At 41.6% G+C, this 27502-nt stretch overlaps 1 protein-coding gene across 2 annotated transcripts; it reads left to right on the plus strand.

Annotated features, from left to right (window-relative positions):
* The first annotated feature begins 82 nt into the window (after window positions 1-82).
* On the plus strand, window positions 83-25558 carry ADAT1 (adenosine deaminase tRNA specific 1). 2 transcript variants are annotated; one of them, XM_064459918.1, is made up of 11 exons: window positions 83-339; window positions 556-747; window positions 1626-1694; window positions 3650-3704; window positions 4180-4310; window positions 5902-6523; window positions 11640-11785; window positions 13442-13541; window positions 16199-16285; window positions 17551-17589; window positions 24101-24180. In XM_064459918.1, exons 1-10 carry the CDS (start codon window positions 273-275, stop codon window positions 17573-17575), a joined length of 1494 nt encoding a protein of 497 aa, XP_064315988.1. In that variant the 5' UTR covers window positions 83-272; the 3' UTR covers window positions 17576-17589; window positions 24101-24180. The 2 variants fall into 2 exon arrangements, with proteins under 2 accessions (XP_064315988.1, XP_064315987.1); XM_064459917.1 differs by lacking the exon at window positions 17551-17589 and having other exon boundaries at window positions 86-339; window positions 24101-25558.
* The last annotated feature ends 1944 nt before the right edge of the window (window positions 25559-27502 follow it).

Raw genomic sequence — 27502 nt, forward strand, 5'->3', positions numbered from 1 at the left:
GCCTTTCCTGCTCCTCTTCCTCCGCTTGCCGCCCGGCCCGGCGAGGAGCGGCTGCGCCGTTGAGCCGGAGGGTAGGGGCTTGCACCGCGGGCGCCGTGGTGCTCGCTTGAGCGCTGCACCAGCTCACTCGGGTCGCTGGCCCCCCCGCCCCGGCCATGGCGCTCTCTGCTCCCCGGCCCCTGGGGCGGGGTGGAGGCCCGGAGGCTCCGGAGTGAGTGTGGTGGCGCCGGGCGCCTCACGTGTGATTCAGGGACGGCACGGGGACCGGTGTGATGAACAGCGTTCCCTGCTGCATAGTGGGAACCTTAGGAACCAAGCAATCTCACCTGCTGCCGGGCAGTAAGGGTTCTAGCGCTGGTTTTTATTCCTAGCGATTTGGAAGAAAAGTTTTTCTGTTTCATATGATGATATATTATAAACAATCCTAAAAGGGGTGATGCAGTTAGGCATTAGATATTGGACCTGGTACAGGCAGGTGTCATGCAGAACAAAGCAGTACGGTTTGAAGAGATGGGGGTGTTAATCGGTGTTGTAATGGAATCCAATTCTGTTTAGAACCTGCACTTGCACCAGGCGCCATGTGGTCAGCTGATGAAATTGCTGAGCTGTGTTACGTGCATTATAGGACCAGACTCCCTAAGCAGGGGAAACCAGATCCGAACAGGGAATGGACTTCACTGGCAGCTGTTGTCAAAGTGGAGTCTGCAACCCCAAAAGAGGTTCTTGCTAGTCCAGGGAATCTGCAGGGTAAGAATGAGTTGTGGGGATTGGGGCATGGGGTGGGGGGGTGGCAGCGGGAGGACGTGTCAGTCCTTGATGCTATTTTTTTTGCCTTGTTTTTGATTTCCCCCAAGATACCTTTTAAAAAAGCGTACAGCCCTTCCTGTCCTATTTCTGTCTCCACCCAAATTCTTTACTCTTTGTGACCGTAGAAGCTTTTACAGCTTTTGTCTGGAAACAGATGGTTATGAGGAAATTCTGTTCTTCCCAGGCTGAAACTAAGAAGATAAAAACCTCTTTTGGCTGTTCAGTAAGTGGCAAAAGTCTAGGCAGGACCTAAATTCCTAATGTAAACCCTTGCAAAAGTGTTTTGGGCTACTATTTGAAAGCATACTAGAAAGGTCTCAGGTTGCTGTCCTTTAACAGAGTGTGATCTGGGCCTCCTTTTCTGCTTCACGGATATGGAGACAAGTCACATCATTTTCTTGGAAAGCCTTAAATTTGTCACTTTGGTGTTCGGTGTGACACGTTGTGTGTTTGTGTTCGTTCACCATAATTTTCCTTTCCCTTAATGGCACTTCCATATTGTCATGCAGATTGTATCCCATGCTTCTCTTCCATGTTTGAGGAATTCTATGCCAGCATCCACTGTGTGTAGCTCAGCATATCAAGTCTGTGTTAGTACTCATGCTAAGGGGTCACAGATTTCTAGCGCTGGTGCTTCTACCTACTAGGTTCACTCCTTCAGCTGATACTGTTTCCTTTCTGGAATGTCCCATGGCCTGCCTCCCTGTACCTTCCCTTCTACACAGTGTTCTGTGTGTTGTCTTACCAGAATGACTGTATGAGAATAATGCTTCTGGTGATAGTTTGTTCAGTTAATGTTGTTTCTTTTTTTTTTCCAGTAACGAAGGAAGTTGTTGCTATGGGAACTGGAACAAAATGTATTGGCCAAAACAAAATGAGAAAAACTGGTAAGTGTGGATAACCCCGTGCGTCAGAACACGTTGGGGGTTGACCTGCTCAAAAGCAGCTCTGCTGAAAAGGAACTAGGAGTGGTGGTGGGCAGCAAGGTGACCCTGAGCCAGCAACATGCTCTTGTGGCCAAGAAGGCCAACAGTGTCCTCGGCTGCTTTAAAAGGAGTGTGGCCAGCAGGGTGGGGGAGGTTATCCTCCCTCTCTACTCTAGTGAGACCACATCTGGAGTACTGTATCCAGTTTTGGGCTCCCTAGTTCAAGAAAGACAGGGAACTGCTTGAGCAAGCCCAGAGCAGAGAGCTGCCAAGATGATCAGGGGACTGCAGCATCTTCCTTATGAGGGAAGGCAGAGACGTGGGTTTGCTCAGCCTGGAGAAGAGAAGACTGAGGGGGGATCTTACTAATGCTTATAAATATCTGAAGGGTGGGTGTCAAGAGGATGGGGCCAGACTCTTTTCAGTGGTGCCCAATGACAGGACAAGGGGCAATGGGCACAAACTGGAACACGGGGAGTTCCACCTGAATATGAGGAAAAATTTCTTTCCTTTGAGGGTGACAGAGCAGCAGCACAGGCTGCCCAGAGAGGCTGTGGAGGATCCTTCTCTGGAAATATTCAGACCCCGCCCGGACGCGGTCCTGTGCCCCTGCTCTGTGTGTGCCTGTTCAGACGGGGTTTGGACAAATTGATTTCCAGAGGCCCCTTCCAACCCCTACAATTCTGTGATTCTATGTGTGTGAAAATCCAGAGCAGGCTTCCTATGCTACCTTCTTTTTTTCTGGTGTCATAGAAGCAATGAAAATATACAAGGCATTGAGCTCAGACTTCTAGATTGAAGCTGGAAGCATAAAGCAGACTTCACCTTGTCAAGAAGAGAGGGGCTTAGGCAGCCTGAATGGCTGCTCTGTAAGTTTGCTGTACTTGCTGCCTTAAAGGTGTTTTATATGTGGAAATGTGTAGTTTAGGCCCTGAGTCTGCATACTCAAAAACTTCATAACTAAATGCAAAACAAAACATAAGCATAATAACTGCGCTTCAGCTACCTGTAACGGTCAAGTTTCATTGTGGTTTGATACAAAAGATACCACTGCCGAGTTATGGAGTTATGGTAGAGGTGACACCATAAAGATTCTAACAGGCTTTTTCACCCTTGCCGTATATTCTGTAGCTAGATAGTTTTAAGTGTTTGTGCAATAAATGTAGGGGCTAGACACATTACTTTCCACAGCTGCAATTTCTTACCATTTATTGTAGGATTTTCTTTGCTCTGCATATCCTTTTTTTTTTTTTTTAATTCAGAATGTATCTGTCTCCTATCCTAGGAGAGGGGAGAAGCCACAGTAATTAATGCTGAAAAGTGACTAAGGAGGAAAACTGCATATGTAGGTACAGGTCTTTCTACCTTCCTTAGACTTCAGAGGAGGAGTAGAGCCAGATAGGAGAAACGTTTTTGCATGCATCAGTTCAAGCCTGTTTTTGTTCTGTATAACATTCTTCATATTGAAATGAATTAGTGGAGCAAAAGAGAAGAAACTAAATTCTGTATCTTAGATTTTTGTGGATGTTTCTTGTGACTTAGCCATCTCAGAAGAGTATTAGTACAGACGTTTTTCAGATGGATTTAGGAAGACTGTAAGTAGTACAACAGTTCAATCACAATCTAGGCATTAAGAGTCAAAGTAGAAATTTGTAGAATTTCTACATATTAGTTATGATTTAGTATTTAAACAAGTTTCTGACTTGCTGCAGAGTGAAGACGTTTGGCCTTCATTTGTCCTGTTGATCTTCTCTTGTAGTGATTGGAAGTTTAAATATCTTGGAATAACCTAATAACAATGTTAAACCTTCAAATGCTGACAAATCTGGAGAGCTGTAATCTGTCAAATTCAGTTTGCTTTGTTTGTCTCATTTTCAGTAATTATGTGTATTGTTCTCATTTGGTTGTTGCTGTAGGAGACATTCTGAATGACAGTCATGCTGAAGTTGTGGCCAAGAGGAGCTTCCAGAGGTGAGGCATGAAGTTCACATGCTGTTATTCAGTGCCACTTGAGGTGGTTGTGATACAAATGTTTTTGATCTGTAGCTGAAATAGCCAGATTTTGCAGCTTCAGGGATGAGAATGTAATGAAAGAGACAATATTGCTTCTGTGTAGGCAACACTTTTCTTCCCCCTGGCTCTCTCAGAAACAGATGAGTTTCAGAGCTGGTAAAAATACAGAGTGGAAGGAGGGGTCTTAGATATGCGATTTGAGGAGGTGGTAAACTTCACTGAATACAACCCTTTGAGGTCTGTTACTAAGGTTCCAGGGATGCGTCAGTGTTTATGGGGTATGTTGGATCCCATCTGTCTGTAGAAGTGTAACTGATTGGCTCCTCAAAGACTTCATCAGGAAAGAACAGGCACGAGTGGGCATCTAATTGTTGTTGTTTCCCCGTGCATCAAAAATGAAGTAAATGTTTTGTGAAAACTTTCTGCCTAACAGGTATCTTCTCCATCAGATGTGGCTGGCAGCTTCCCATCAGCAATGCAGTATCTTTATTCCAGGAACCGAAACTGGGAAATGGAAACTCAAACAAAGTATCATATTTGTTTTCTTCTGCAGTCATACCCCATGTGAGTATGCTGGAGTGAACCAATTTCATGGCTCCCACTTGTAGAATCTTTTCTATCCCTTGCCTTTCTTTGGTCTCTCTTTGGTCTGGAGTGAAAGCAAGGCAGTAACTTGTGTTACTGGTATGTGCCCCAAGATGTACTTGACCGGTCCTCCACAGATATATTTGGTATTTTATCTCACTGGATGTGATTCATGAGAACTCTGTAAATCCAATATACTGCTCATTATATAGTGGAATGCTTCAATTTAGCTTTCAAAAATAATGGCTAATATTTTCTTTTTCAGAAACTAACATACTTGTCAGAGGTTCTGTCATATTATCTCCTGGTTGCTTTGCTTTAAGTGTTGCCTCCTTGGATTCAAATTTTCATAAAAAACATTGACATTTACCACAGTTCCTTTAAAAAAAACCAAAATTAACAAAAAACCCAAATGAACCCACCCCACCCCCTGCCAAAACCCCCAACCAACACAAAAAACAACAAAAAATCCTGAACAAGTAAAAAAAAAAACCAAACCACCAAACAGACAAACCAAACAAAAAAATGAAACACCAAGACAAAACAGCAACACCCACCACCACCTGCCCGAAAAAAACCCAAACAACGCACCATTAAAACCAAACTCCCAAAAAGCCCCACCTACAAAACACCAAACCCAAAACTTCTTATGGAATGGAATGCACCTTTTTGTTTTGTCACAGAAGACACTCTGTGTGTGGTTTTGTTTTCGTTTTTTTTTTTTTTTTAAAAAACACACACACACACAAAAACCAAACAGCAAAAAACAGTGCAACAAAGGTGAGGTTGTACTGGTAGAATGTAAGAAGGTGACCTCTTGGTCTACCAGCTTATCGGATATCTCGATGTTACCATACTCTTACCAGTGTGTTCTTCAACTGCCGGTCTGTTACCAGAACAAAGAAGTCTGAGGACTTTGAAAATATGCCTCATCTGTACTTCACATATTGAATTAGTTGTTCATACGTTTTTATGATGTTGATGGCATTGCTGGAATATGCTATGGTGGTTTTCTTTGTTAATGCAGTATAAGAATAAAATCTACATCTTCAAATTTAATAGCAAGAATAAGTTCCCGACTGTCTTTCTCACATGCCTGTCAGGCTTTGTTTGCTTTGAACTGAGCTTCAGAATTTTGGTTTTGAGCTGATTTTTAGTGATACAGATTAAAATTTCCATCCTTATTTGATAGGTTATTCTTTAATTATTCTTTTGAGGTTTGTATTGTTTAGTTAGATCAGACTAGTTTTCCTGTGAGTTTTCCTGTGAGTCTGTCAAATGCCTTTGAGACCTTTTGCTTTAAAATTTTTCTTTTAACTTTTGCTTGTTTTTTTAATTATTTCTAAGGTAAGATGCAGAACTTGAAATTAAATATACATTGGTGCAAATTTCAGTGAAGTCTGATTCATCGTTGTACAGGGCAATGTTGTATGAAAAGTATGTTCTTGCAGTTAAATTTTCCTGACTACAAATCTATGAAGGCTAGTAGTAGCCATATTATGACTGGCTTGATGTGTTCCAGTCATGAGAGATGTGTTTTCAGCCAATTTTGGTGTTTCTTTTGTTCTAGGTGGAGATGCTTCTATTATTCCAATTAGTGAACCAGAGAACCAGTTTTCTAAGGCAGTGACTAGAGATGATGATGCAGGTGGACAATCAGCAGAGTGTAGAAGTAACCGTGATCATTTGGGTCCAGAAGATAAAAGGAAATCAGAGAAAATGGCAAGTAATCATATAATCAAAAGAATGAAAACCGACGAGGACGGTTATTTTTCTGTAATCACTGAAGATCTGGCTGTTCAGCAAGTATCTGTGAAACAAGACGACGACACAAATCCAAAGAGCTGTGAATGTTCTGGAGAGATGCAAACAGCTAATAAGGAAACTGGCTTAGGGAGGCCAAAGGTAGTAGATGTTTATAGAACTGGAGCAAAATGCGTACCTGGAGAGCTGGGTGATGCCCAAATACCTGGGCTAGGGTATCACTGTGTGGGATTATTACGAGTGAAGCCAGGTCGTGGGGACAGAACATGCTCTATGTCCTGCAGTGATAAACTGGCTCGCTGGAATGTGTTAGGATGTCAAGGAGCTCTTCTGATGCATTTCCTGCAGTATCCATTGTATCTGTCAGCAATTATAGTGGGGAAGTGTCCGTATAGCCAAGAAGCTATGCAGAGAGCAATTATTGAAAGGTAAGTGCTCTCCTTTGGAAATTAGGTAGCGTGTGTGGAGACAGTGAGTTACAGAAGACAGCATGTGTCACACAAATAGCAGGAATTTGCACCAAAGTAATATGCAGAAAATGTGAATTTTGCAAATACACGTTTTCAGAAAGTAGCCCTGTGTAGTACGGAGAAAAGGTGACTACTGCTGATGGATCAGACTTGATGATTCATAGAAGAATTTCCATTAGATTCAGGATCCCCTTGGTTGTGCCTTCATGGCGCAGTGAGAAGCTGTTACCCACCTGAGTTTTTGTAGAAGCCTTCCAGCAGAAAAAGCAGCTGGAAGGACACAAAATCAGTGCAGTGAAGTTTTTTAGCTTAGTGAAGTTGAACTTTTCTTGTCCTCTTCCTGAATTTATTTCCTCAAGCAGGGTCAGGAAAAGTTTTCATTTATTCAGTTATCCATACTCCACAAAATCATTCTGACTATTTATAAACTCCATTTTATAGAATTATCTTGGAGAGAAAAAGCAACTTACATTTATTGCAGATCTGTTCTTAAAATGAAATCTAAAAGCCCCCAAATCCATCCGTCCTAAAGGCAATCTGACTGAAATTATTCCAAATGAATGCACAGGTAGACTTTTGCACTGTGGAAAGGATATCTTTCTGGTTGTCCTTACAAACCTTTTTATAACTTTGCCTTAAATGAACTACTTCATTCTTCTGAAGCTTTTGCTGATTTTAGACGCTGCTTTCTTCAAGCAAGTAAAACATGCAGTATTTTAAACTTGCTTTGAATGGAATTGTAGTACAAAGAGTTTACTTTTTGCTGTCTTCCTAAGCTTGGATGCAAACTTAACGTTTTCCGGGAGGTTAATATTTGGGTTATTGCATACGCGTGCAAGTCCATCCCATGTAAAATTTCAAAATAGTATTGTTGGTCCATTCTCAGTAGGGGTTTTTGAAAACTGCTATTTTCAAGTTGTGACTGTATCACATGCCTTTAGGTTTAGAAAGAGGAGTCCTGTTTGGCAACCAGATTGGAAAGTCATGATTTCAGGCCAACACTTGTTTCTGTTAATGTTAATTGTCAGTTTGTTGCTTTGTGAGCAAAATTTAGTGCTTCTGGGCCACTTCAGACCTGCATGTAAGCTAATATCTCTCATTGGTCTGTTCCACCACTTATATTCACATTGATTTGGATGTGCAGTGCAAGCTCATCTTTTGTAGTCTGCATGCATTCTGAGGGATGCACTTCAGAATTCTACCATGAGACTCTGGGCCTTCAGCTTCTGTAACGGAGGAGGTTTGTGGCTCTGCAGCTCTGGCTTTGGCATATTTGTTTCTCCTCCTCCTTTAAAAAGAAGTGGAATTTTTGGACATGATCCACCTTTAGGAATGAAATGGCAGATAGAGGAGCCAACAAGGAGAGGTACGCTGCTGGACCTCATACTTGCCAGCAGTGAGGTGCTCATTAGGGATGTGAAGGTTGAAGGAGGCCTTAGTTGCAGTGTCAGGGGACTATATCAGTGACCATGTAGATTGTGGAGTTCAGGATTCTGAAGGGAGGGAGGAGGGTAAAGCAAACTCACAACCATGGACTTCAGGAGAGCAGACTTCAGCCTTTTCGAAGATCTGCTTGGAAGAGTCATATGGGATAAGGCCCTGGAGGCAAGAGGGGCCCTTAAAATCTTGTTAATGTCCAAGGATCACCTCCTCCAAGCTCAAGAGTGGTCCACCCTGACAAAAGGAAGGCTAGGGAAAATGCAGGCTCACTGCTGAATGAGATGGGGGACGTGGTTACTTAAGATGTGGGAAAGGCTGAGGTACCAAATGCTTTCTTTGCCTCAGTCTTTACGAGCAAGACCAGCTTTCAGGAATCCTAGATCCTAGAGACCAGGGGTAAAGTCCGGAGCAAGGGGAACATACCCTTGGTGGAAGAGGTTCAGGTCAGGGAATACTTAAGAACACTACACACGCGTAAGACCCTGTGCCCTGATGGGATCCACTCAGAAGAGCTGAGGGAGCTGGCAGATGTCATTGTGAGTCCAATCCTGTTAATCTTTGATCGATCATGGCGGTTGGGAGAAGTTCCTGAAGACTGGAGGAAAGCAAATATCCCTTCATTCTTCAAGGAGGGCAAGAAGGAGGACCGAGGGAACTATAGGCTGGTCAGCCTCACCTTGATCCCTGGGAAGGATATGGAGCAGCTAATCCTGCAACCATTTCCAGGCACATGAAAGACAAGAAGATCATCAGTAGTAGTCAGCATGGATTCACCAAGGGGAAGTGATGCTTGACCAACTTCAAAAATTTCTGTGATGACGTAACTGGCCTAGTAGCTGAGGGGAGAGCAGTGGATGTTGTCTGCCTAGACTTGAGTAAGGCTTTTGACGCTAACTCTTGTAAGAGCCTCAGAGAATCTGTTGAAGTATGGGCTGGATGAGCAGACAGTGAAGTGGACTGAAAACTAGCTGAATGGCTGAGCATAGAATGTGGTGATCATTGGACAAAGTGTAGTTGGACGTGTAACTAGCTCTGTACCCCAGGGGTCGATGCTAGGTCCAGTCCTGTTTAATGTCTTCATTAATGATCTGGATGATGGTGCAGAGTACCCCCAGCAAGTTTGCTGATGACTCAAAACTGGGAGGAGTGATTGATAGATATGGGGATTGTGCTGCCATCAAAGGGACATAAACAGGCTGGAGAAAGGCAGGAACCTCCTGAAGTTCAAGGTGAAGTGCAAAATCCTGCACCTCGTGAAGAAGGAGCCCCATGCACCAATATATGCTGGGGGGTGCCCAGCTGGAAAGCAGCTTTGCAGAAAAGTACTAGGGGGTCCTGCTAGACCCCAAGCGGAACGTGAGCCAGCAGTGTGCCCTGGCAGCAGAGAAGGCTGATGGTATCCTGGGCTGCATTAGGCAAAGTATTGCCAGCACGTCCAGGGAGGTGATCCTTTGCCTCTGCTGGCACTGGTGAGGCCACAGCTGGAGCGCTGTGTCCAGTTCTGGGCTCCTCGGTACGAGAGACGTGGACATACTGGAGAGAGTCCAGCAAAGGGCCTCGAAGATGCTTAAGGGAGTGGAGCATCTCTCCTGTGAGGAAGGGCTGGGAGAGCTGGGACTGTTGAGCCTAGAGAAGAGAAGGCTTGAAGGGGGATCTTATCAATGTGTATAAATACCTGAAGGGAGGGTGCGAAGAAAATGGAGCCAGGCTGTTTTCAGTGGCAACTAGCGACAGGATAAGAGGCACAAACTGGAAGATGGGGGGGTTCCACCCGAATATCAGGAAACATTTTATTTTTTTTTAACTGTGTGGGTGATGGAGCACTGGCAGAGGCTGCCCTGGAGAGGTGGTGGAGTCTCCCACCTTGGAGATACTCAAAAGCTGTCTGGACACGGTCCTGGGCAGCTGGCGGTAGGTGCCCCTGCATGAGCAGGGAGGGGTTGGACCAGGTGACCTCCGGAGGTCACTTCCCACCTCAACCATTCTGAGAGTTATTCATGCCAGGACAGTAACATCCTATTGTGTTTAAATGTGGCTAATTTTCAAAATGTTCTGAAGTTCCCCAGGGAACTTCAGGGGCAAGAGAGGAATCGTCCTCTACTGAGACATTTGAAGCACAGGCAGCTTGAAAACTTCAGGTTTAGGAGTGGCTTGGCCGCAGTACTTCCCTTAAATTAACAGGCGATTAAAGGAAGGAGTCCAGGACTTCTGTCTTCTCACTTCATCCAGTTGATAGTAACAAACTGAGGAATCCATTTAACCATATTCCTTTCTTGCCCCATTCAGCTGTAGTGATTCTGTGATTTACTGAAGTGGGTCAGGGCACCTAGCATGTGACAGCTTGTACTGGTCAGCTGGAAAAAGGCTGAGAGTTGTGTTAGACTGGAAAGGCAAAACTTATGTGCATTTCCATGGTGGTAAAAACCTGTCTCCTTCTTTGACATAATTTACATCCAAGATTTCATTTTTCTCCTTACTGCGAGTAGTAGAGCTCTGATAGCACAACCTGTTACCTTAGGGAAATCTGTGCGAGGTGAAGTGCACTGCTGCTAAGTGAGGAAAGTCATCTGTGCGCAGGATTTCTTGCTCCTCAGATTCTTGAGTTGATGAAAATAAAAGCATAGGAAATGTTTTGGGTTTTTTTTTGTCGTGCTTAGGAGGTAGAATCAATGCAACAAAGGAGTCTGCAAGCATTAGAGGTGAGAAAATGGAACTGGGCAGAGTGGAGGGAAAGGGGAGCAAGAAAGAAACCAGGGAGCTGAAAGACTTCCTTTAAGAGGCAGTTACTAGACCAGTTTGTCTGAAAGGTTTGACTTGGTTTAGTAACTCCTTTTGTCCATAGCCTTGCCATCCTTCTAGGATGGTTATGAAAGAGGTCATAGTATGTTAATAGGGGAAACTCTAGTTACCTGTCCGGTGGAGTTTACTGGATAATCCCTTCCTCACTCTGTAACACGTGGGACAAGAATTTTTCCAGCCCCATTAGTGTTAGGATGCAAAGTCAGGCACTTTTTCAGACTATTACATATAACAGTATGAACCCCAGTCTTCATTCGTTCCTGTTCTATGTAAATATTATGATGATTAAACACATGCTGCTTTTTCCTCCTCATATGATCCTAATCCTGTTCAGTCTGTAATGATAATTTAAGGTAACAAAGATGAGATTATACATGGAACTGTAAGTATATATATTTTTTATCTTTCTAGTCTTTGTTTATGAACTTCTAGGTTCATAAAGCAGTTGTTAATGTAATATGGTTGACTCTAAATACTTTATGATTGTTTTTCATTGTGATTGCAGAAGTATATTGCAGTTTCTAGCCTGCATACTTTATCTCCATCAATTATACTAGGTTTTAACTTGACCTTTTTAAAAATCAATTAATTGTAGTTTTTCTGGGATGTTTATTAGACAAGGTCTTAATAAACTATATGGCTTTGGCTTTATAACAGATATGGTTTTTGAAGGGAAAAATGCCCACAAATGTCCTTGTCAGTCTTTTATAACTCTTGTTCAATTCAGTTTTATGTAAAAGTAACATGTTTTAGATTATGAAGGGAAATTGCACAAAATCGGCTTGCTTGGGAAGCCAGACTTAAAATCACTTGCATTTTTCCATACTTACTTTAGGTGTCAGCACATCTCATTTTTGCCAGATGGTTTTCTTACTCAGAAAGTTAAGCTGCTGCAGTCGGATCTGCGATTCGAACACAGCCGTCAGGCAATTCAGGAAGCTCGAACTAACAGCAAAATAAAGCTTGTTCCTTGTAGTGCAGGTGAGTTAACTTGGGCTAGTGGTATAACTGTGTGCAAAAGTCGAAATAGAAATTAGGTGGTTTTGGTGGTTTCCTAAAATTGAACGTCATTTATTGCCAGTGCTAGAGGCAAAGTGTGATTTATAGCAACAAATTAATTTCAGGCCAGAACTTAATTGTTAATAATTAATAACATTCCACTGAGCCTCTAGCTCCCTGTAGGAGTTTTCAGACTGAATAAATACTTGGTTGATGCCATTAAGAATTTATAATCTAAACAAAGACAAAAATAACCAGTGAAAGCAAAAATTCTGAGGGCAATAAGAAAACAAAAAATATCAAAAGACTTCTTGTTTCAGTTAGTTTTATATTCTCCTTGGTAATGAACAGAAGACTTGCCTTGTTGAGTTCTGCTTGTAATTGCTTCAGAAATCTGTGGATGCAGAAAGAATACAGAGTAGTATAGTGTGAAGGTTTAATTGATAGAGGTTTTGGGACATTGCATTTTTTTGTCATGGTGATGAATGAATATGCAAGTCACATTGTGATTTAGCAACATGGTCTCATCTGGGAAAAAAAAAACAACAGTGGAACTGCCGCTGTATGTGTATGGTGAAGCCATTTCTTTAAACTTGGACATGCCTACCTTCTGCTGTTGGATACTTTTCTGGCTGAACTGGAAGTTATTACATAGAGCTGATGGTAAAATAGGATGAAGCAAAGGGTTCCTTAATGGAATTCAGATTCATTAAATTGGAGTTATTTACAGGTGCTAGGAAGGAAAAGATTTTGATTCTGTGAGATAGGAAACAAAACCCATCATTGAAAAATGGTGCCAATTCACTTAGAAAAAAACGTCTGAAGCCAACTCGGACTACATTCCTGTGTATGCCTTTCTTTCTGTAGAGTTACTCAGATCATTCTGTTAAAAAAAGATGAATGATGCTTTATCACACTTTTTTGCATGTATGAATTATGCCAGGTTGATTTTTTTCTTGAAGGGATGAAAATTGGAATAAACTCTTATATTCAGGGCTATTACACTGAGTATTGAAATATGCTGATAGGAATATTTCAGGTAGTATTTTTAAAAAGAAAAATGTGTTCCGCTTAATATTTTGAAGTTTGTGATAACGATGATGAAATTGAAGATTAGAAAATATTTTCATTTTTAAGTAAATTTTTATCTGCTTATCAGAATCTGATATCCTCTGACCAGGTGGTTTTAGATACTCCACACTTGGAGGGTTTAATGCTTAATACCAGTTGTATGCATTTAATGTTATTTGACATTACACATGATTTTAATTTAGTACAGCGATAACAGCATTGTACCTAAATCACAATGCAAGTACTATTGACACTTAGCAGAGTATGGTAATTGCAGTGTACAGTTGCATAACACAAGTGTGTTAACATAATCAGTCTCCATAATATGCTTTATAATGTGTAGTTTTTGAGCGTCTTGAATGGCAAGGTGGTATCATGGAGAGGAGCAGTGAAAACTGTCTTCATAGTTAATGCACGTGCAACTGTTTTGCCTGTTAGGAACACAGAGAAATGGGAGAACTTAAGGAACAAAAGTTGTCTCAAGGCAGAAGAAGTTAAAGGAGCTGTTGTGAGGCTATGGAGGGACAGACTGGGCATCTCCCTTGTAAATAATCCTGTCTTCTACAGCGATCAGTTGGAGTGCAGTCCCTGAGCAACCTCTGGATGTCACCTCAGATGGCTTCCGGCAGGGAACAACAAAGAAGGGGATTGGGAGCCATCAGAGCAGGTGTGAGAATGCTGTGGTATCTGGATGCATATATCTTACTTGTTATCATGCATGCCTCTGTGTGACGTGTAGTGCATTGTCAGAGCAGAAAGAAGTCTAGGGAGTGGGGCAAAGCGGAAAGGTAGGGAGCAAGAGAAAAGGAAGAATCACTGTAAGGGAGAGGAGGGGAGTTGGAATGACAAAAGTTGGATGAGGGTTAACAAGCTTATCCAATTTCTTCTTCGTTGCTCTTGATTAAAGAGAGTATTGTATATACTCTCTTTTTTGTATATAATATAATAGGGGGAGTTGATCAAGTTTTAATAAAAGACAGTGTGTTTTTTTGGTGAAGTTAGCAGAATTTTTGCTTTGTATCTTTTGGGTTGATGACTGTGAAGGAAATGCATGTGTTGCAGGTCCTCTTTTTACGGATTTCTTTTTCTCTAAGAGTCAGGCCGGCTGACCTGGACGTAGGATTGTTAAAAGTGTTGCTTTGAAGTGTGACTTTCTGCCTTAAAGTTTGGAAAGGTTATGAAAAGCTTGCAGCAGATTCCTAACACAGAACATGTCACTTTTCCAGTTGTCATCTTGACGCTGTGTTCTTTAAGAACCATCATAATCTTCTATCAACTATTGATGTTTAAAGAAACAGTTACATATTTTTCTTGTGATTGAGAGGAATTACTTATAAATATCTGCAGACAAATTTCTCCATGTCTCTACTCTTTCCCCAGTACAGGTGAGGTGACCAAAACTACCATTGCTCTGTGGAAGTTCAGCTTGAGGGTTGGGGTCACATTTGGTTGTTGGCTGCTTATACTACCAATTTGTCAATGGTCATACGGTTCGTTTTTCCCAGGCGTTCTGGGAGAAGAGAATCCTGACTGTAGTGAATAAAATGTTAGGTAGAGCTTAGACAGTTCTTCTGGAGAATTCATTCACATGCCTGTGAGTTGCACATTCTGAGCTTCTTGAAATTAGGCCTGACTTGACTGAAGTTTATCCTGGTGTATCCTGGTATTTCCAAGTTTTCCCTGGAAAGAAAAGGACCAGGAACTTTGTGGTTTGTGACCAGTGTTGGCGTCTGGGGTATCATTAGCACAGGTGACTTAGTATGTCTTCTCAGACAGGCTTTGTGTGGACTGTAGAATATTAGTTTTCAATATGTAGTGTGTAATGTATTCCAGAAGATGTGTGAAAGATCAAAGAGACCAACCAACCCCTTTTTCTCAGTAGGCTTAAATTTGTTATGTAGCATTTGTGTATCAACCCTAAAACTTTAGAGCCATCTGCTAACTGCCAGTTTGCACAAAACTGTAGGAACTTAATTATTGTTGAGAGATCCACCTCTCTCTTGTACATGTGCTTGAAATTCACTAAAACATTCAAAAGTTATTAGAGAGGGCCTGCAGTGCTGTGTGGTTGCAAAGGGCTTGTTTCCTTAGGAAATCAGGATTAAAAACAATGTCAAGGAGTAAGTAAACGGCTTACATTTTTGTGATAAACAGTCATGAAAGGAACTTTTATCATGAAAATAAGGAATTTATAGCCTTATTGGGTGTGTATGTTTAATAATAAACAAGACTTGTATTTCTACCCTGGGTTTTTTCCCCTCAAGGAATCTCTGGGCGATTGGTGTGGGAGAGTGCTGTTTGGGGTTCTCCCTGCCCCGCCCACTATGTCAGATACCACTAATATCAAGGAAGGTAAAGCTGACTGACCAAAAGGAATTTGTAGGTAGATGTCTGGTATGTGCTTTTGTTAATGCTTAATTAAATAAAACACCAAAAACTACAATATGAACCTCTGACAGATTAACGTGAAGGTGAAATTTCAGAAGAGTTTGGGGTTCTTAAAGATATAGCAAAATAGGAAGTTTTTTTTGATTGGTGTTTTTTTCAGTGCTTCTGGAGAATCAGCTTGCACATGTTGGAAAACTGAATCAGTCATTGTGAAGTGTACAAAAAGAATTTATTTAAACAGAGAGAATAGCTGGGGCTTTCAAAAATAAACCATGCTTTATAAACAGCTCTTCTGGTTCCCTTTGCTGTGGGGGGAAGAGAAGGGCTTAACACTGACTGAGGTGCATAGGGTATCTTTAAAAGACCTTTCAAACTTTGACTCACTTCATTTTTGATGAGACTCTTCATATTTAACTGCCCTGCAGTTGTTGCTGAATGTGTCCTCGTCACCATTGTGAAAAGGACAGCATTGTTCCAGACATTTCTGCTGCTTCTTTCATTTGTTCCGAAAAATACGAAGTGTGTAGGTTTGAACAAGCCTTTGGAGTTGTTCTGTGCTTGTTTGATCATGTCTGGGACTAGTCCTTCTGGCTCAATCTTGCTGTAGTTGTGAGATGATGATGGTGCAGTCTCACACACATAACGATGTGGAGATATCAAAATGTTCTCTCTGCAAACTGACAGAGTGCTGGTTGGGATAATGGGGGTAATGCAGCTCTTTGATAAAACATATAAAATGAAAGGAAAAGGCAGGTGGCAGGTAGGATGGGGTAGGAAGAGTTAAATTGTGGAGAACTTTTTACATTCTTTGAGAAGTGAATTTTTTTAATAAAAAATGTTCAGCTGGGATGCACTAGTGTGAGCTGTAAGAGGAAGTGCATTTTTTATTTCTTTTTTTCCATTAGAATTTCTGATTTTATTTTTTTTTTTCATCAGGTCCAAGATCTGTAAAGTGGAACTCTTCCATACATTCCAAAAGCTGGTGGCAAGTATGTCACAAGAGGATCTACCAGACACTCTCCGGTAAAGATATTTTCATTATATTTAGAAGAGAGAATTTATCTTAATGAAACTCACGGATACTGTGATGATACCAGAATCTGGTAATGAATCTCACTTTAGATAAGTTCATTGTTAAAATTTGATACTTGAAAGATCTGGCATGTGCTTGATGGGTTAGGAAGACTCTCCTCTTGGTCTTCTTATTCACATACTTGGAGAAATAGCTATCACATCTTATGTATTAATGACAGACAGAAGAAACTACAGGTGGTTGGTCTGTTTGGAGTTAAGAATTTGGGTAGGAATTTGGGGCAGCTGATCTCTTCAAAAGGCTTACTACTGTTCTTGATCAGTGGAACTTTGTCCTTCTCTTGCACTAGATCTGGTGTCTGTTGGACACTCTGTAAGCCTCTGCAACTTGCTGTCTTGTCAGAAAACTCTACATTTTGGGGTGGGTTTTTTTTTTAGTTAAAGTAGTCTTGTCTGAAAGTGGCAGTGGACAGCTGGGGAAGAAGGAGTGGGAAGGGAGATGAGAGGAGGAAGTAGTGTCTTTTGAAAATGTGAGCTATTAGATCAGCTGTCTGCAGCACTGTACACTTGGTGACATTCCAACCCCCCATCCCAAAATTGTTGTGAGGTTATTGATATCTGGTTGGTGTTTAGTAATTCCATCAAACGCCACTTCTTTGTTTCACAAGAATGAAGAGTTTGAGTAAAAGAAAAAGAATTTATTTTTAGAAGAGTTTAGGCTAAAATCTTTTTAATCTAAGTGTATGATGAAGAGCTGATAAGGCGAGATACTGTGCAGGGCTCTTTCTGCAATGCATATATTATGTAGGTGGAGACTTTCTGGAAAGAACAGAAGGAAGCTTTTGTCTGAAGAAGCCATACGTGGTGCTTTCTTTGACATTATTAGAAACAAGTTTGGTTTATCAGACTGGAATTTCTTGCGGTAATCATCTGGTCTGGCATTGCATTATGTGCGTTATGTACGTGGTGGTATTCCAGCCCAAATAGCTACCGCAGGGCAGGGCATAGTTTCATATACACAGAAACTTATCTCTCACTTCAGCTTAGAGATTCTGAGGTATGTGGAAGCTTCCAAATCCGCTGCTTTGAAAGGTTTATTTTATTCTAGATGTATTTACAGGTATGATTTTAGTAGCTCTGCAGTGCAATTATACCAGCTGTTGAGCTAATTTAACTGCTTGTAGCTGCTGATGGGGGTGGTCCTGCAGCAGTCTTCTGCTACTGACTGTAGTTTCCTGTTCTCTCCCTTTTATCAGTAGCACTTCTGCAACCTCATGGTGAGCCAGTTCAACTAGGTAATGTAGCAGAAAACAGTTTCCTTGTGTTCTGTGTTTTCTATTGGACTAATGAGCTGAATTGGCTCATGGAAAGCTAAAACAAATAATAAAACCTCTGCAAAGGAAGCGGAAGTTATGTGTGGCTGGAAGAAGGGGAGATGGGCCATTTCTGCCTTTCATGGTATCAAGACATTAGATGAGATGAACTTAGCTAAAGTAAGTGCATCCGGGATCTTTAATTATTAGATCTCGCTTGCTTTTTAGTTTTGTGAATTCAAGATTGCAGTTACCTTCTGTGTCTGTAGAAGTGTCTCATAACTATTTTAAAGTTGTGATGTCAACCTGAGCCATGCTATTGCTGAAATGGTTTCAACTGATTCTAAAATAAGCGATACACTTTCTCCTTATTTCAGTTTTAAATATAAAATTGTTAGTCTCTTTTGGGTGGGAGTTTGTCCTTACTTGTTTGGCCATTGTAATTTCTCAGAATAGAGCGTGAGCTAGTGCATTGTTGGGTAGGTGACTCATTGTGCTGATCATGTGCTGCTTACATAAAGTCACTTTACCTCAGGGCTTTTCTAGACTCCAGTGGCTTTGTAATTTCCTTTGACTTTTTTGTCCTCTACCATTTTTCTGTCTGGGCTTCTGAAAAGTCCAGCTGATTTGCAGATGTGGCATCATTTTTAGGCTGTACAAGCTCTATTTATACAGTAGAGCTGTTTTCTATCAGTCAGCTTGTCCAGTTGCTTTACTTTTGAAGTCTGTGTTTTTCCTACTCTTTGCTTAAAAAGCAAAATAACAAATGTCTTTTTATTGCTGTTTCCTCCTTCTTCCCATTCTCTTTCTACACAATATTTGGATGTGTTTTCTTCCTTTTTCTTCCTTTCTTCCTTGCAGTCTGAATTTGAGTGTACTTCAGATAAGAAATCCCATACTCTCAAATTGTTTCCTCTAAACTCTTGTGTATTTAACTGTTACCCAGTTTTGTATTTTCTTTCCATTCAAATGTATCTTGTTACCTCCTCCCACAAATGGTTGGGACTAGTGTGCTATGCTGCCACCCAGTTTCCTTTTCCCACTTTGCCCCTAAGTTCCTGCCCTGCCTCTTCCAGTCCACTTATTGGTCTCCTGCCTCCCGTCCTTTCTGCTCTATCAAGGGAATATCATCTGTAGTCCTTTCAAATTTGCTGAACAGCTTGTCTTGGTAGTTGTAGGGTATATTAGGACAAGGATCATTCTTTACTTAATCCTTCCTTCTTCACTCTTGTCTACTGTCAGATCTAGGATACTGAGGCAATTAAAGCTTTACATGGAACTAGTATACTGATTCTGATGTTCATTTGTCGTCGTCTTTCCTGTGTCTAAATTTGCTTCTCCTGCTTTTTGTGCCTTCCTTTCTCTTTCATTCTTCACTTCTCTCCAGAGGATCAGTGCAGGCACTGGTAAATTGGAACCAGTAGAGATCCTACTGGGAGCAGAACTTTGCTGGCTCTCCTGAAAGACAAGTTCAGTAATTTGTAGTGGTGTAGCTTAGCTAAGATGCTAAGCATAACATTCAGCAGTTGTTTTTTCAGGGTTTAGTTTATTTCCTTTCAGTGAGAGAGAGAGACCGTGAGAAGAGGGTGATGTTTGGCTGGCATTAGCTGCTTCTTCACCAACCATAGTGCTGTATTGTGCTGTCCAGCTTTCTTTCTTAATTTCTGATAATTTCTATGATCTCCATCTTCTGTGCCTTACTTAAATACTCACTCATCTCTCTAGCTAGACTATTTGTTATTTGTTTCTTTATAACCTCTTATCTCCACCTGCCATAGTTAGTTCTCTTCTGTTGACTCCCCCTCACATGTTGTTTCCTGTTAAAGTTTTGAAATTACAGGTACATAAATCCTTCCCTCCCCCACCCCCATGTTTTCCATGCTCAGTGTCAAAGGAATGATGATGCGCCATGGGGCCGTGTTGTGCCATTGCTTATCTAAATTTTTGTGGTAAAAACCTGTGCAGTATTATTGTTGTTTGCAGATCACTGAGTGGTAATATGGCAAACAGGTTTTTGGTTTTTTGCATTGGGTTTTTTTCCCTGCTGTTGGAAAAAAACCATGCCTTGTTCATCACCTCAGGAAGCAAAAGCTTTCTTTCGTCATACAGTGGTATCCACCATAAAGAGTCACCAGACACTGCTGTTTGTGCAAGGTGTAGCTGGCTGTGCAACCCTTTGTCTGAATCTAAGGGAGACTTTGTAACATAAACCTGCCTTGAGTTTCTTGCAGGGCTGGTTAAATGGATGACTGATCCTTTTTTCTCTTAGATTTAGTCAGGAACCATCACAATTAAGAATCTGTTTTCTTCCTCCTTCCCATTCAGTCTGCAGCGTGGACGATTTGAGTTCCAGTGATGCCTAATTGGAGGGGGTAGGCTGTTGTACTGAGGAGTGCAAGGACTTTCAGATGGCTTGAAGATTTAAATATCTAGACTAAAGTATAGAACCTTTGCTTGGGCTTCATCTTTACGATTTTTTGCCAGTGTTCATTTGTGAAAAACAAAAGGATTCTGCCAGGTGACTGCTAAGTATTTCCTGCTGGAGGGGGTGAGGATGTTCGTAAGGAAGCCTCAACCTAATGAAAGTAACTGGCATGGGAGGGGTGCACTTTCACTGTTACTCTGTTCTCCAGACAGATTACACTGTTCTCCAATTGGGAAAAAAAATTTGGCAAGAATTACTTTGTTGCAATTTTCTAGTCCCTTTTCGAAGTAGATCAGAAGCCTGTGGGACAGCTAGGTCCTCAGATCTAAGAAACTCATTTCTATTCTGCATGTGACAGATGCTTATTAGTAATGTTTTGGTTGATGCCTTGTGCTTATGTCAATGTTTTTCATGTGCAAGGTGTCTGTAATCTCAAAAGGGCATTATGGGTTGAATATAAATATTTGAAACTGAATATGGGGTTAAAGGTAGGGTTTGCTGAGAAGAAAGTATTGCAGCAGTGTATTGCTTTTCTTTGCAGGCTGCCTTGCTTGTGAGCCCATTTCTGCTCAGCTTTGCACATGGCTGAGCACACGAAAGTTTTCAAGAATAATGGTTATTTGTGTAAGGCTTTTTCCAAGAGTGTGATACCTTGCAGAATAATGAAATCTGTGGATCACCTCTCATGTCTCTGGCACACAGCCACTGGAATCACTCTGTCTCTCGCTTACATAGTAGCGCAGGGGCAAGATGGAAATAGTAAAGGGAAACATAAAAGGAATGTAGTCACACAGACCCGGATAGGCTGGAGATTGTATGATTGTACAGGACTTTGCCTGGGGCAGCAAACTAGTGTTCACTAATGCCAAAAAAAGGTCACAGATTCTTCATTACTAATGCTCAGGGCCTTAATGGCCCAGCCAAAGCTGAGAGCCAGTCAAATTATCTGAAGTTTTTAGGCAGATGTAATGTACTTTGAATTTGAAAGCATTTTCCTCATATATATGCTGAAAATTTCTTAGAAGCCTAATGCAGAATTTGAGCATGAATTAAATAAATCCGATTGATTTTTGGCAGCTCCTTGAGGAAGCTGTTTAAAATGCAGCTTTCTCTTGCATCCACTGTTAAATCCTGTAGTGATGTTGTCTGCTTGGAGAATGAGACCCCAAGAGGCTGTGGCCACGTGTGCTCTTGGAACTGCTACAGTGGGGTGAAAATATTGAGCAGCTCCTTACTGTCTGTCCTGCTTTTGTTCTAGCTATGATTTCCCTTACTGTCTATTCTAACAGTTTCCAAACAAAGGTCTGTTGGAATAGTCTACGTTAGAAAAATCCCGTATGTGTTTTTGTTAAATTGAGTAAGACTGACAGATGTGAGTTGAACAGCCATTGATTTGCCAGCAGATTCAGGAAAAAGCAACATACAGCAAGGAAGAAATGAAGAACAGCTAGGCATTGGAATCTTTCTCTTGGCTTAGTGGCAAGTGGAATCTATCTATCTATATCTGGATCTATGTCTATAGACATAGTATATGTCTAGTATATGGACTGTCATGGTTCAGCCTCAGTTGGCAACTAAACACCACACAGCTGCTCGCTCACTCCCCCCGACCCCTGTGGGATGGGGAAGAGAATTGGAAGAGCAAAAGGACTTGTGGGTTGAGATAAGCACAGTTTAATAATTACAGTAAAATAATAATTATATTAATGATTATAATAATAATGACAATAATGATAATATAATAAAATGGAAAAGGAAAAAAACAACCAAACAAAAAAAAAACCCAGAAACACAAATGATACAGCTGCTCACCACCTGCCGACCGACGCTGCCTGTCCCCGAGCCGCGATTGCTGCCTGCCTCCCCCCACCAGCCCCTCCCAGGTAACACACTGGGCATGACGTTACATGGTATGGAATATCCCTTCGGTCAGTTTGAATCCACTCTCTTAGCTGTTCCCCTTCCCCTCCTGGCTTCTTGTGCACACGGCAGAGCATGAGAAGCTAGAAAAGTCCATGACTAGTACAAGCACTACCCACCAACAGGCAAAACATCTGTGTGTTATCTCAATATTTTTTTTCATGCTAAGTCCAAAGCACAGCACTATGCCAGCTAGAGTGAAGAAAATTAACTCTATCCCAGCTAAAACCATGACAGTGTGCATCCACAGCAAATGCAAGGAAAACAGCTGTTTCACCTTTAACAAGATTGAGCCAGTCCAAAAATCTGTGTTGTGTAATTCTCTTTTGATCTTTGACCATCCTAAATGTGACCTCGTAAGTACGAGTAGCTGTGTTTTGAGATGTAAACAGCATCTGATACTAGCTATTTTATGATAAAGGACAAATATAAGTCATAAGGTGGATTTATAGTGAAGAAGGGCAGGGTCAAACTCTTAAACATGTCAGGCAACCTTTAAGTGCAAGAAGCATGCTAGCATAAGGAAAGAATGATTTGGTCATTATCCTTGAGTGTAAGCATGCCTATTGCTCCCCACATAATGGTTTTGAGGTGGAGGAGAAGATGCTGTGTCTGAAGTACATGTTGGAGTACCTGGGAGAGCTTGCCTATGCTAGGGATTTAGAGCTGGTTGTGGTGGGTTGACCTTGTCCTTTCTTGGACCTGTGTTGTTTCCTGAATGCTGCTTATGCAGATAGTTGCTGATCTTTTGCCTGTTCAGTGGTGCTCCTAAACCATGATCCACCATTGATAATGGAGTTCTGTGACTGTTCAGCTGGGCAGGTGGAGAAGAGTTGCAGCAGGTCCTTCCATGGAACTTTCCAGAAGAGCTCAGAGGTTAGTTCCACAGAGTTTGATTAATGTGAAAGAGGTAAAGAAAGCAAAATGGATTAGCTGTGACAAGAACGTAGGCAGGTTTGTAAGAGAGTAGACATCTCCCATGTTCAGTAATGGCATAGACAGGTTCTCCACTCTTGCACTTTCTGAACCTAAGGTCTGCAGGATAGATAATATCTCATGGCTTGCTACGCATGTCACAGTGTTCTAGAAATACATTTATGGCAGAATGCTGAATGCCTGAAATACAGCTTCTGACGGTCTGCTGTTAACCTTTTTGGGGGTTTGTTGGTTTGTTGTTGGGGGTTTTTTTGGAGTGGGGTGGGGTGGTGATCAATGTCGCCTTTGAGCATGAAAGCCTGTTCTGGAAGTTAGTGCAGTGGTTCTCAGACTTTTTTGGATTTGGGTTCCTGTAGTAGTGGGGCTCTTTCTCTTTCTTGATGAAGGTCATGCTGCCTATCATCCTCCCTTCATATTGGGTCAAATGTATAAACATTACGTGCCACATGTGGCTGACAGACTTTGGCAAAGGAAGACAAAAGAGGCTGAGAAAGGAATGCAAGGAAAGGAAAAAAGTCTTGATGAAATTGTCCTAGAGGCAACTGTGTTCAGACACTGTAGACCTGAACTTCCCTATTTTGAAAAATCAATATATAATGCACTCAGCAGAGTGACCAATGGTTCTGCTGAGATTGCAGGGAGCAGGTGCTGCCTGAGGAAGGGGAACAGAGCACTAAGACTGCTGAGTCTCTTTTGCCATAGGGAGATGATAAAAACCTATTCTCTCCTTTGTCCCACTCTTCCCCATTATTTTGTGCTGGAAAAGAACAACTGTCCTGTTCATCCTTGTCCCCTTCCCTTCCAGCCAGCAATTGTATCCATTCTAGCAAAACAGGGCTACTTCTACCCAATTCAAAGCACCTCTCTATAGCCAACTTTCCTGCTTTGCTTCAATGTTTTTTGCTGTCATGGAAGTTTTCTGTAACCTATGCCACACACACACTGTCACTTCTATTGCTGGAGAGTGTATGAAGTGCTGTAGAAGAGTTGCTTTGCTTCCTTTTTCTAAGACTGCTGACAATATCTAGATACACTAACTTCAGAGCCTGGGCTTGTCCAAGCGTCCCTAGAAGCACAAGAATTCCACTTAGCATGAAAGAGCTCATAAGGCATAATCATGTTCTTAGATGTTTGATTACTTTTTTTTAATGTTGTGGTGTTACATCCAATAGGATAACAGAAATGTTTTCCTTATTATGCATTTTCTGTCAGGATGAAGACTCTAGAAACCTACTGGGACTACAAGGAAGCTGCATTAAATTATCAAGAAGCCTGGAAAGTGCTGCGTAGCCAAGCCCTGCTGGGTTGGGTCAAGAATGCCAAGGAGTTCCTGCACTTCACATGAGAATACATGCGGCTATGTAAATCCAGCCATAAGCCCTGGTGCACAGCAGATACCTCTGCAGTTTAAGGGCCAGGAAAAGAGGTCCTCTAGTTCCTGTGCTGTAAGGAGACAGGAGTGAAGAGGAAAGCAATTTAGAGAAGTCTTTATTTTGGTTGAATTGAAGCCCCCTTTTTATTGAAATATAGAAAAGGCTCATTGCAGACTTAAAGTTCTGAGCTGTATGAAACAAAATGCCTCCAAAAGGAAGGAAGCAGTGATGTCATAGAATCGTAGAATGCCCTGAGCTGGAAGGGACCTGCAAGGATCATCAAGTCCAGCTCCTGTCCCTGCACAGGACACCCCCAAAATTCACACTGTGTGTCTGTTACCCTCTGTCTGAGGATATGATCTATCAGCCATAGTCCATTGCAATGGAAATAATGTCAGCTGAAATTGAAGCAGTGCTATGGAAGAAAGGCTGTCATTGTAAAATGTTAGTGCTGCTTTTTTCTTCCACTCTTCGTAACGTTATGGTTGGTTTTATGTTGCTGGGACAACACTAATGTATAGTAAGTAATATTTTTATAACTCTTGGCTCTCCTTGACTGGTGCCTGGAAGAATTTTCCATGCCCTCTAGCCCCATTGCTTCTAACTGGAAATACTTATTCTGTTAAAGGGTCTTTTTTTCTGGGATTCCTTCGTATAAGCCTCTATTTACTAAATATAGCCAAAGCAGAAGAAAAAGAATGCTGGGGAGAAGGCTGTGTCAAATAATACCCCTTATGATACCAAATAATCTCTCTCAATTTCAGGACTTTGCTAGATACTCCTTCAACTGCTTTGCTGCTGTGGGCAGGAAGGACACCTCCTGAATTACCTGGTTCAGACCTGTCAATCCTGTGTAATTCTAGGCAAACGTTTACCTACTTTTGAGCATTTCGAGCACTGTCCATCCCCCCGTCCCCCGTGATACATGGTTAATTAAAAGCAGGGATGCCTTAGCCATTTATGTCACTGTTTCCTAGCCTGGCAAAGGTGGAGTTGCTTCGGGCAGGACTGGAAGTAGACTCTGGCAGTCTTTGCCTTTATGCTTTATTACCAAATAACAACTGTGTGCCAAAACAGTCAACATTGTGAGATGGGGGAGAAACAGCGGGTAATCCTCCTTAAACTTTCTGTCCCAATTATTGCCTTCTGTGAGCAAGTTCAGGACTATGTAACTGCTAGTGAGCACACTCCCCTTTTGTACTTTTTCTTTTGTAAACTACATAAAATATTTGGACAAGGTAATGGTGTGATGAAAGAAGTGGATAATTTAGAACTAAAGATTTCTTTAGCGATTGGAGTTTTCTGCTCTCTGGTATCTTACCATAGTTTTGGATTTGAGAAATGGGCACAGCAGTTCTCCAAACAGCCTGAACAGTCAGCCTACTGGGCTGCGTATGGGACTGAAGAGTACATATCCCATTGCAGTCTGAGAATTGATTGCAGCAAATCCTTTTACTTCACACTTGGGTTGACTTGTCAAAAAAGAATACTTCTCTCTTGTTGAAGAAATAACAACTTGAATTCTGTGTGTATAAGCCAGTCCTCTCAAATCCAGCACTAACATGCAGGAAAGACCAGTTGTATTGGTGAGGGGGAGTCATTGCATGTGTTCGTAGGGGGCAGGGGATTATGGAGAACAGTGACTTGCATTAGTCATCAGAGGATGAAAAATGGCCAGATGCTATTGCAGATGGGCTACAGGGTGAAATGCTGAAGAGAAATAGTAGCAGTTATTGTAATTGAGCAAATAGCATTTCAAGGTCAGAGTCCTGTGGTGTACCAAAAGAGAAAACCAGTAAATTTCCAGGCTCCTGAAATTTACCTTTGTCCTTCCCTGAAACTATACCTTAATATACCTAGTTTCCCTTTGTTAATCAACAGCGTCTATAGTGAACTGCTGACCAGACTGGAATGTTCCCATTTCCTATCCAGCTGCACTATTAAAATAGGTTACATAAGGCTAGTTGTTCTGTAGTCTTGGCATCAGACTAGTTTTCAGATGAGCAGTTATATGATGTAAATTCTTTTAACTCTTTCCTAAAATTTGAGCCTGGCTTTTAGGAGAGATTGTTCCCGGTAAGATTTTTCCTGTGCATTTGTAAAATATTTGTGAACTGTAGACTGCCGCTTTCTGCTACTTGTCAGGTTTAAAAGTAGTTTTAGACCTGCTGAACACTGATTCTAACCTCACTTTTTGGATGGAGTTGAGGACATATTTAAACCTAGAGTGAGTCAATGAATACACAAAGAGAGGGAGGGAGCTAAAACAAGGCAGCATTTAAAAGGCCAAGGGGGTAAGCCTGCAGGATCTTACATTCAACTGGATGCCATTTCTGAGATTGAAAATAAGTGTTTAAATGCTATATCTCTAATTCCAAAACGTTAGGAAGTGCTGTAGGCAGTACTGAGAAACCGATCTAAAAATCAGAAGGGAAAATTGCAGAGAGAAGAGATAACACAATCTCTGCTTTTGGAAGAGGTAGCAAACTAAACTTCCCTCATTGTCAGCAGATCTTTGGAAGAATTACTCCTGGAAGGTAGCAGTTGATGTGTTCCAAGCTTGTATCATGCCTTTGCACTGGAATAGCTGCTGCACTGAAAAACAGAGAAAGGCAAGGTGTAGGGAGGACAGTAGAATGCAGAGACTCTGCCCACAGGGGAGCAGAGTTGGGAGGGTGAAGTATGGGGAATGAAGGGCCCACAGTTCATGGTTAATGAGGAAAACTGAACAATTAGTAATGAGAGCAGCAGAGCATATGAGGGCACCAAGATTCCCAAGGCATGTGTAAAATGCTCTACAGAGCATATCTGTATTACCCAGATAGGTCCTTGACTTTCCCAACTTAGTATGGGGACCAATGGTCCATATTTGCCAGAACAAAGAAACTGTAATCCTTATTGAGTGGGGTGACTTTAACAGCTTCACTATTGGAGAAATCGTTCTGTTTTCAATCACAGTAAGAAGGCAGGGCAGACCACCTGCTTAGCTTTAAGGAGTCAAAACCATTGCATAGAAACAAGTGTTTTTGTACAAGTGTAGAAGTAAACAGCCCGTTTGAACTGGAGACTGCAGTTCTGTCCCACTCCCATTGAAAAAGCAAGGTTTTGATCTTTGCAGTGTTCTTCCACTGCTCACCTTACACAGGCCGGAGCACTTGCTGATCTCGGTACGTTCAGAGTAAATTGAAGACTATTCAAATTACTGTCTTTGTAGAAAAACAAACTATGCGCCCAAAAAAGG

Source organism: Phalacrocorax carbo, chromosome 8 (genome assembly GCF_963921805.1).
Source record: "Phalacrocorax carbo chromosome 8, bPhaCar2.1, whole genome shotgun sequence".
NCBI classification, from domain to species: domain Eukaryota; kingdom Metazoa; phylum Chordata; class Aves; order Suliformes; family Phalacrocoracidae; genus Phalacrocorax; species Phalacrocorax carbo.

Excerpts from the sequence above, each read along its gene's own strand:
- ADAT1 (XM_064459917.1), top strand. The coding sequence starts at position 273 with ATGAACAGCGTTCCCTGCTGCATAGTGGGAACCTTAGGAACCAAGCAA. Across the intron at positions 748-1,625 it reads TAGTCCAGGGAATCTGCAGG|TAACGAAGGAAGTTGTTGCT; the intron begins GTAAGAATGAGT and ends TTTTTTTTCCAG. Across the intron at positions 3,705-4,179 it reads GCCAAGAGGAGCTTCCAGAG|GTATCTTCTCCATCAGATGT; the intron begins GTGAGGCATGAA and ends TCTGCCTAACAG.